The sequence below is a fragment of the Castanea sativa genome, chromosome 1, assembly GCF_040712315.1.
Source record: "Castanea sativa cultivar Marrone di Chiusa Pesio chromosome 1, ASM4071231v1".
Taxonomy (NCBI): Eukaryota; Viridiplantae; Streptophyta; class Magnoliopsida; order Fagales; family Fagaceae; genus Castanea; species Castanea sativa.
Window position 1 is genome coordinate 80970919 of NC_134013.1, and position 10305 is coordinate 80981223.

General features: G+C 33.3%; 1 protein-coding gene across 2 annotated transcripts; it reads left to right on the top strand.

Annotated features, from left to right (window-relative positions):
- The first annotated feature begins 1312 nt into the window (after positions 1 to 1312).
- Positions 1313 to 6446, top strand: LOC142622191 (uncharacterized). Of its 2 annotated transcripts, XM_075795663.1 has the most exons (5): positions 1313 to 2032; positions 3122 to 3158; positions 3539 to 3775; positions 3869 to 3916; positions 5780 to 6446. In XM_075795663.1, the coding sequence occupies exons 1-5, from the start codon at positions 1662 to 1664 to the stop codon at positions 6035 to 6037; spliced, it is 951 nt and encodes a 316-aa protein (XP_075651778.1). In that variant the 5' UTR covers positions 1313 to 1661; the 3' UTR covers positions 6038 to 6446. The 2 variants fall into 2 exon arrangements, with proteins under 2 accessions (XP_075651778.1, XP_075651844.1); XM_075795729.1 differs by lacking the exon at positions 3869 to 3916 and having other exon boundaries at positions 5780 to 6175.
- The last annotated feature ends 3859 nt before the right edge of the window (positions 6447 to 10305 follow it).

Sequence of the window (10305 nt, forward strand, 5' to 3'; positions counted from 1 at the left end):
ATGTTTTATACACATAATGTGTAACTATTATCTCTTTGATTTATCAACTTACCATCTTAACTTCATTGAGGTGCCTTTCCTAAATGATTTTCTATTCAATTGATATTATAAGCCTTTGAATAGAAAAATCATAGAAATAATAAGCAATGGCATTACTAATTTTAAACCATAAGGATTAAAAACATTAGAAAATCAAAAAATTAATTGAGATATTTAGTAATGAGTAGAATTTGTTTATGATGAAATGCCAACCCTTCAAATAACCTAGGGCTTTCTTAATCTTTCCTTGTCACGTAATTAGTTTAGATTTAATCACATCATATTTTTCAAAAAAAAAAAATCATATATATAGTTGGAATATAACTTTTTAGTGTACACTTTTCCATGTGATATTATGATTATCTAATTGAAAATGATTATCCAATCAAAAAAATGAATTGAGTTACAATAAAACAAATTAAGAATACAAAAGGTACATTACAAAAATTTAAATTCATTTTTCTTACAATTAGGATAATAAGAAAAATTAAGGATTAAAGATAAATTAAGACACATTTTATATAATTACCTCTAGACTCTAGTTACAACTTGAAAATTTAATATTTTTAATTATTAAGAACATAAGGGCTTCTAAACAATAAACGTGCATACATCATTCATGTAAAAAGGTCCGTCTAAATTATTCATGGCATGAAAAATTCTATAATAAATGGTCAAAATTTTGATCCCTTTTTATTATTAAATCAATTCCAATATAATTGCTGTAAATTCTAATTAACTCACTAACAATTTTTTTGGGGTACAAAACTAATAAACTTTGTTATTGTTATAGAGGATTACATCATACATTCAAAAATATAAGTCTACGAACACTATTGATTTTACTTATTGAAATGATAAATTATAATTGACGTGAATTCTAATTAACTCACTAATAATTTTTTTTGGTACAAAACTAATCAACTTTGTTATTGTTATATAGGGATTAAAATGATAAATTATAAGTGATAAAATATAAAATTGGTCATTGATGAAATCATATGAAAGTTATTGCCCACTAATCACAACTTTCCATCTCAACAAATTGTGAAAAAAAAAAAAAAAAGAGTTGACATTCAAATCCCATCATTTTTCTAATTTTATTTTTAAATAAAAAGTAAAAATAAAACACAAAATTCCAAGGTAATGGACAATCTAATGAAGGGCAAAAATGCCCTTTCATAATTTCCTAATTAAAAAAAGAAAAGAAAAGAGCTGTACTGGTACAGATCATCGTTAACAAGAACTGTCCTCTCCAATGGTTTCCAACTTTCTATGTTCTCAAAAACATATCCAATCCTTTTTCTTTTCTGGGTCCTTGTTCCTCTCTCTCTCTCATCTCCAGCACAATTTCCAGCTCACCCCGCTTAGATCGGATCTATTTTCTGCCATTGCCACCCCTCCCCACTTTTTTGCTCTCTTTAGTTTCATCTGACGCCATTTGGTTGGCTTTTCCATCATCCCCAGTAAAAAAAAAAAAAAAAATAGCAAACCCAAAAAAAAAAAAAAAAAAAACACAACCCAAAAAAAAAAAAAAAAAAAAAAGAGAAAAGAAACCCATAATTCCTGAAACCCAGAAAAAAAGAAAAGAAAAAAAAAAAAAAGTGAAAAACAAACAGCTTATGCATCATAAAAGCATTAGAGGATTGATAATTGAGTTATTGTTAGTGAGTTACATTTTTGGGTCAGTGTTAATGGGCAATGTGACATCAAGTGTGGCAGCGAAATTCGCATTTTTCCCACCAGACCCTCCAACGTATGATGTGTTCAGAGACGAGGAAGAGAGGCTTGTGTTCCCAGGTTTGACTGCAGACAAGAATGTGGACGTGCATTTGCTTGACACAAAAGGTGGGAACAAGATCGTTGCCACGTTTTGGAAGTACCCTTTTGCGAGGTTCACATTGTTATACTCACATGGCAACGCTGCTGACTTGGGTCAGATGCACGACCTCTTCACTGAGCTCAGAGCTCACCTCCGTGTCAATATCATGAGGTCTGCTTCTTTTGGTTTTTATTTTTTTATTTTTATCATAGGCTTAAATTCTTTGTGGGTGTTTGTGACTTGTGTTTTTTTTTTTTTTTTTTTTTGTTAATGAATTTGTTTGGCTTATTGGAATAAACTTTTTGACTGTGTTGATTGATTTCTATTCCAAATTTGCAAACTTTCTTAGTTTTTGTATCACGGTTTTTTTTTTTTTTTTTGGTTTTAACGGGTGTTTGTGGTCATTCTTCTATGGTGTTTTTTCTTTTCTTTTTAACAATTTTGGCTGCCTTATTGGAATAATGATAAATTCAATTCCCAGGTTGTAAACTTTCTTAATTGTTGTGTCACGGGTTTTTTTTTTATTTTTTCAAAAGCCTTGTTTGTGGCTGTTTTGCGTAATTTTTTATTGTTCTGCTTGTATAATTGCCAAGAGAGGTACTTCTTCTGATTGTGATTTCCCAACCTTTTCTTTTCTGCTATGCTAATCTCTCTTCTTCTTCTTCTTCTTCTTTTTTTTATTCTCTTATTATTATTATTATTATTATTATTATTATTATTATTTTTTTTTTTTTTTTTTTTTTTTTTTTTGCGAATAAGCTACCAAAATTTTTCTTTTGGTGTATGGTGGTGTTTTTCTTATATAATTTTTTTTTCCTCCTCCCAAAGTTTGATCTTTGCATATATGGGAAACCTATTATTTGTGTAAGTTTTATAGATGTGAAGGTGATTAATGGAACCATATTTGATATGCTACTCTGCTTTATCATAACTACTTCACGATTGTTTGTCTGGCTTTATGTCTTAGTCACACCAAAAGCATATAATAGAATACTTTAGTCGTATTCTGATTGAAATTTAACAAGGGGCCTATTTAGAAATGAGGCAATAGATTGAGTCTTCTTGGCTTGATTTTATTGGAAATTTGCTTGTGTAATGTTACTAATGTGTCGTTACCTATATCATATCATAGATAATTTCAATTTAATGTATGTGAAAGACACATCAATTTTCCTAGTTCTTGTGATTTTCTATTTGGGGGAGAGGTGGTTTCAACTAAGATCATTTGTTTATTTATTGGTAATTATTGACATATTGCAGCTATGATTATTCAGGATATGGAGCATCAACTGGTAAGGTATGTAATATCTGAATCCAGTGTGCTTTTAAAGTTTTTCCTTGCTTTGGAAATCTTTAAAGACTTGAAATTAATTCCAGTAGCCTTGAAATTTTAATTGAATAAATTTTAAAAGATTGAAAAAAAGAAAATAGAAAAGGAAAGACAAATGAAAGCAAAAGAATAATGTCTATCTATCAATTTATATACTAGTATCTATAGTGGATTCATTCATAATAGAATATCATAAAATAATACATGTGGCTAATCCTGATTAGTCTTTTGAGAATCCATAGCCAACCCCAAAATTTTAGGACTAAGGCTTGGTTGTTGTTTTTCAATGTATCTAACTGTCTAGCTAATTGTACACTCATAAGTGATTATCTCTGTAACTGTTGTAGCCTTCTGAGCTCAACACATATTATGACATAGACGCTGTGTACAACTGTTTGAAGAGTACATATGAAATTAAGCAAGAGGATTTAATTTTGTATGGCCAATCTGTTGGAAGTGGGCCCACACTGCACTTGGCTTCTCAGTTACATAGGTTGAGAGCTGTTGTTCTTCATAGTGCCATCCTTTCGGGCATTCGAGTCTTGTATCCTGTCAAGATGACATTTTGGTTTGACATTTTCAAAGTAAGTCCACTTAAATACTCTTTAGAGCTCTTTTCTTGTGGTATGCTTTATTACTTGGTATTGTATTGAGGAAGCACCCTTGAAATTTTTCAGAATATAGATAAAATTCGGAGTGTCAACTGTCCGGTTTTAGTTATACACGTAAGTTCTTTCTACTCTTCTAATAATTTTCATGAGTTCATCCTATTACATTTGTTTTAGCATCCACAGAACTTCACATTCTGTGTTCTTATGTCATTCTCAGTGAAGCTCATGATAAAATCATTGATTGAATAGTGTAGTGCTTTTTGCAAATTATTTTTTGAGATATGAATGTTTGAATTTCTAGATTCATTTTACTCACAAGATTTTTCATTTGGTATTTTTTTTAAGCTGAATTTTTTATTGCACATCAAAGAATTTGAAGACAATTCCATCTCAGATTCTGGGCTGGTGGCACTATGAAACCTTTAACAACCTTGATACTTTGTGTTTTAGGTCATCAACTATGTTTAACTTCTGAATCCTTGATTTCCTTATTTCTTCCCTCATTTAGAGGTATTCATTTGCATTACAACTTAAGGAGAGTAGTCTATTTAATAATCTTCTGTCTTTTGAATCTTATCAGAGTATTCTTTTCTATTATAATATAATAGAAGAATAAAAAATGATTCTCTTGCTTCAGGAGTCTCTGTATTTGTTGCAATGAAGGCAGAGGCTTTTAACTAGTATGATTTGTGATTTCTAGTATCCAACAGAAGATTTTGAAGATCTTCTTCTTCTATCAAACTAAACGAATCCGTTTAAACATTTTCAAGTTTTCTCTTTGATACTGAAAAATGCAGTGAATCACTACTGGATTCTTTTCTAGTGAAGTGACATTTGATTAACCTTTTAAGGACTTCTCACCTTGACAAGGATGAGAGAGAGCTGAAGATGATCTCTCTAAATTTCTTTTTAAAGTATAGTTTAATAGCAAGAATCAATGTTATTTTGCTTGAATTTTAGACATTCAAAGAATAGTTTTTATGAAAGTTGAGGTCCTGAAGGTTATATATCTAATGGCAATCAATTAATGGAAGGGGGTGAATACTACAAGTAGAGATTGGTCAGTGCAACAGGTCACTCACTATGCGGAGGTTAGTGAAGGAGCCAGGATTTGGCTTCATTGTGGAGGGCAATACACATGCACTCGAACATAAATAGTACTTGATTTAAAAAGCAATTCATGTATATATTAAGTGGTATTTATATTGTAAGAAAACCCATAAGTACAACTAATGATTGAAAGGATTTTTAATAGTTAGATAGACATCAAGTACAATGTATGTAATTTTATGCTATTATGTAATTATTCCAAAGTTTTAATGCTTATTACACAGATTTTTATGAAGGAGAACAAACTATTAAATAAAGAATTTAAGGTCCCATTAGCTATTAAAATTGGAAAGATTTTCATTTCTTTTTTGAATGAAATGAGGTGGTACTATATTGATTATAAGTATTTAATATATCAACAAAAATGATGAAAAAGAATTCACCAACAACAACAAAAAATCAAATGATCAATTGGGGAAGGGGGGCAAAGTTACTAAGATAATATTAGTGTTTAATTTGTTTTTGTGGAATTACCCTCTACGACCCCCCTGGTCTTAGTCTATGACTCTTTCAAATTACAAGCAATGTTGCTGTTGTTGCTAAATTACCAAGAACCACAGGTGTTTCTTTAATACCATTTCATAGAGCTTCACATGTAGAGTGGTTTTCATTGGGGGAAAAAAAAAAATTTCTCTGTACTTGGTTTAGGGTTGAGATTCTGATAAAGCTATGGATGCATAAAGAACTCATTTTTCAAGGAAATTCTATTTTATTCTGCTTTGTCTCTAGAACTGTATTGTATCTTTGGTATAGTATTCTCTACCAATGTTTATGTCTTGCCAATGACTATGATATTTGATGTAGACTCTGAATTGATTTGTTCTTATTGCTATTGGCTTGACATATCCATTAATGGATGATTTACAGGGAACAAATGATGATATTGTTGATTGGTCCCATGGAAAGCGTTTGTGGGAACTTGCCAAGGAAAAATATGATCCCTTATGGGTCAAGGGTGGGGGTCACTGCAACCTCGAAACTTTTCCTGAGTACATTAAGCACCTGCGCAAGTTCATAAACGCAATGGAGAAACTCGCACTCACGAAACAGGCAAAACAACTCGCTTCTAATTCAAGTATTACAGAAGTCAAACACAACAAGTGCTTGAGATTTGGAATAAGGTAGCGAATTCTTTCTTATCAGTTGATTATTAGAGAATCTGAACATATAGGTTCCTCTGCATGGTTGGCCTTTCTCCAAGAATAGTTGTGCTTGCTTGCCAAGTTATTTGGCTTGGTAGTTTCCCAAGAGTGAAAATTGATAGGAATCATATAGTCTGCTTGATCCAGATCCTGTTCAGATAACCATTTTTGAGGTAGCGATCTCCTGTGCCGTTACTGCTGCAAAGAGTTGTATCAGTTCATTTTAGAGAATGTGCTTCTTGGTCTGGATCTCATGTATGTATAATTAACAAAGTTGAGCGTTATGTAAAGACTATCATTAGTTCCACAAAAGAAATACATGGGTTTGTTTCGTTTACATGTTGGCCCAATGATCTTATTTTCACTTGCTCTTTTTTTTCCTTTTTTTCTTTTTTAAAAAATAAAAGACGTTATTGAAGAAAAGAAAACTACACAAAAGGGTTAGCCTCCTTGACAATCACATCTACAATGGCCAAGACCAAAACTACAAAAATGAGAATGACTACAAAACCATTGGGCTAGTTCATAGGTCGCTAAATTCGCCTCACGATAAACCCAACTAACAGAAACAGAACCAAGATCAACAAATCTATTATCTATATGTATTTAAAAACTTTTTTTTTTTTTTGAAGAGATATTTAAAAACTTAAATGTAGCATTTATTGTTGCTACACTTCTGTTAAGTCACCTCATTCACCACGTCCTTATTCTCTTTCATATTTATTTTTACCTTTAATATTTTTGACAATATTAAATACATAAATATTTTGGCTTTACAAATTTATTTTAAGCGGTTTTAACTTTACATATTCATCTACTTTAATTTTGATGTTATAATTAAATAATAAATCGATGAAAAATTAAAATAAAAGTATTGTCTATATATATATTCCTCTTGAGCGGTTTTATCTTATTATATAATTTTGCCTATTTTTCTTCTTTTATTTTAGTTGTTCTTAGGGTCCGTTTGGATAGAACTTATTGCTGAAAACTAAAAACTGAAAACTGAAAATACTGTAGCAAAATAATTTTTTAATGTGTGAATAGTATCATGGGTCCCATTTTTAATATTTTTTTTTCTGAATAAAGTGTTTATGGGTCCCATAAACAGTACATGAACAGTATTGAACAGTAATATACAGTGCCATGTTAAAAGCTGGAAATTCTGAAAAAATAAAAATAAAAAAAATAAAAAGTGAAAAGGAGTTGAAAAGGGTTAAAAAGTCAACATATGCGGTTAGTGTTCATGCTACAGTAGCATGAACAGTAGCATCTGTCCCTGATGCGTGCAACAGCAGAGAAAAAAAAAAAAAAAAAAAAGAGGAAGAAAACATGAAAACGCTAATGCAGCAAATTTAATCCGTATCCAAATGGATACTTATTCTCATCTTTTTACTATAAATTTGTCACTCTCTCCTCTTCTATGCATCTTTTTTCCATACAAAAAGGTTATCTCTCTCTCTCTCTCTCTCTCAATTTTTTTTTTCATTTTTTGTTGGATTTTTTTTCTTGCATCTCTACCTTAGATTGATGAATATTTGTGTTTTTTAGAACTCTACTCTTAGTTGTTTATAATTGAAAATTGAAATCAATATAGAATAAATAATATATTTTTTAAAATTGTCTATAAAAAGGTATTCACAGGTCTTGCTTAATCATTGATGGTAGAAAAGATACAACCGGACAACTACCCTATAGAATGATCTTCTACCAAAGGTTTGTAGTTTGTACCCCTATTTTCCTATTATTGATTAATTCACATGTGTCCATTGATGAATTTTTTTTTTTTCATTTTATTTGCAACTCTAAATCTTTTTTTAATAAATGGTGTTTGTTGTTAACTTGATTTCGGGAAAACAAATGTATTATAATATGTCTATATTTTGTGTTGTTGTCAGTTTTTAGTTTATTTGAAAAATAACAAGATAGTCTGGACATTATGATGAAGAATAGTTAATACAGTTAAAGAAGATGGAGTTCGTGCAGTTTCCTTTCATTGTTTGTACGGGCACGTTTGGATCATTGAATATAGATTACATTAGAAATACTGATTTTTATTATTGGGAATAGAAGACATTGTAATGGAATAACTATTACCATACATAAGTTTGGTTGTTACATATGGATAGCTTGTAAAAGATGACGTATAAGAAAAAGTTATATTTTTTGAAATATATTAATTTTAAAACATATTATATGCATTAAAGAATAGTTATTACATCTATTTTAAAGAAGAATAATTATTCTTTAATTTAAAGAATATATGTAATAACTAATCTATGTAATAAAGATGCAACAAAATAACCGAATTGTTATTATACATGAATAACTACTCCATTACAAGAGCTATTACAGCATACCAAATGTGTGGGGCAAAAGGATCCTGGTGGGAATGTGGGCCTTTTGGGCCTTGTTAAAGAAGGCCGACCTGACCCTGGGGTTAGAGATTGTTGGTGCTATGGGTCGGCCTATACGCCGAGGATCCTAGGATCCAGCCGAGGATGGTTTTCCCCTCGGACTGACATCAAAGAACCTGAGACTTCATGGTAAAGATTAGGGAATGATACGGTCAAGACCAACGGTTAAAGGGAGAGAACCCTTGAATGTCCTAGAAGCGCCGATGTTGGAAGAATATCAAAGGTAAAGGCTGTGATCTCCACATTAAAGACCCTGCACCTACCACCCCTGGCCGCATTAATGAGGAAGTGACACTTAAACGGTGGAAGGGAAACTTCTAGTTATCTGTTCAAAGGCACTAAGAAAAAGAAATATCTAGGCTAAGGGAGGAATTGGGGGGCAACACGTGGATAAAGTATTAAAAAGAGGAGTATTTAAGGAGAGACCGGGAAGAAACAGGACGGAACTTTTTGTAACCTAAAAAGAAGAAGGAAAAAGAGAGAGATATAATATAAGAACGACTTTCGGCTTACGTCCAGGAGGTCTATTTACATTACTCCTTTTTGTCTCTAAGTACTTGGAATCTTTAGTTTGTCATTTCATCCTCATACACTTCTAATCTGGGTTTCAAGCCCACACTCTACAAATTCTTATTGTTTAAGGCTCATTGGGTCTGAGCCCATAACTATTCTTGGGTCCAGGTGCAATTGTGCACTTACAATTGGCGCCGTCTGTGGGAATCTAGTCTAGAAGTAGTAGGGATATTATGGCAGGCTTAGGCTCTCATCATGCAGAGTCACAAGGGTCATAACCTGAAGATCATTTCGAACGTCTTGAACAACGTAGGGATCGTGAGGGAAGCGTCCATACAGAATATCCAGGGGCTAGCCATACTCATGGAGGGGGTAGCACTACCCACGATGAGGGCTCTAAATCCATGCAGAAGGAAATCAATCGTTTGAAGAGGAAAGTTACGCCGTGCTAAACGTAAGGTTTCCCCGTCCTCATCTAGTTCTTCCTCGAGAAGGATGGGGGACATGGCTACGGTTCAAGGTCATATTCCCCAGTGCAACATCCTTGGTGAGGAGAACGACCACCAATCCGCGACGTAAGAAGCTTCGTCCTAGGGGTTTAGGCAACGATACCATGAGTAGGGCGTTGCACCAACTCTCTAAATCTCCGTTTTCACGAAGGATTGAGAGGAGGCTCCCGAGAGGTTCACCCAGCCCACGTTTACCATCTATAATGGCCGGGATCGATCCGTGGAAGCACGTGAGTCACTTCAACCAAAGGATGGCAGTGCACTCTCATAACGAGACTTTGATGTGTAAAGTCTTCCCCTCCAACTTGGGACCCGTGGCTATGAGATGGTTCAAACGTCTCAAGTCGGGGTCTATAGGCTCGTTTGGAGAACTAACTAGGGCGTTTGCTTCTCGGTTCATTACTTGTAGCGAGTCCCTCGGCCACCGGACTCATTGCTATCCATGGTCATGAAGGAAGGGGAGACATGAAAGCATACTCCGACGGATATTGGGAGATGTTTAATGAAATAGACGGCGACTTTGATGAGGTGGCGCTAAATACCTTTAAGGTAGGCCTCCCTACCGATCACGACCTAAGAAAGTCTTTGACGAAAAAGCCCGTCCGCGTACGTCGTCTTATGGATCGTATTGATGAATATAAAAGGGTAGAGGAAGACTAAACGGGAAAAGGAAAGGAGAAGGTTATCCCGTAGGAGAGAAGGGATTTCATGTAGGACAGATATCACAACAACAAGCCGAGGAGGGATTACTTCGGACAATCCGACTGGCACACCCGCTGTGCTGTAAATCTGTGTTCCAGAACCAAGTGCAT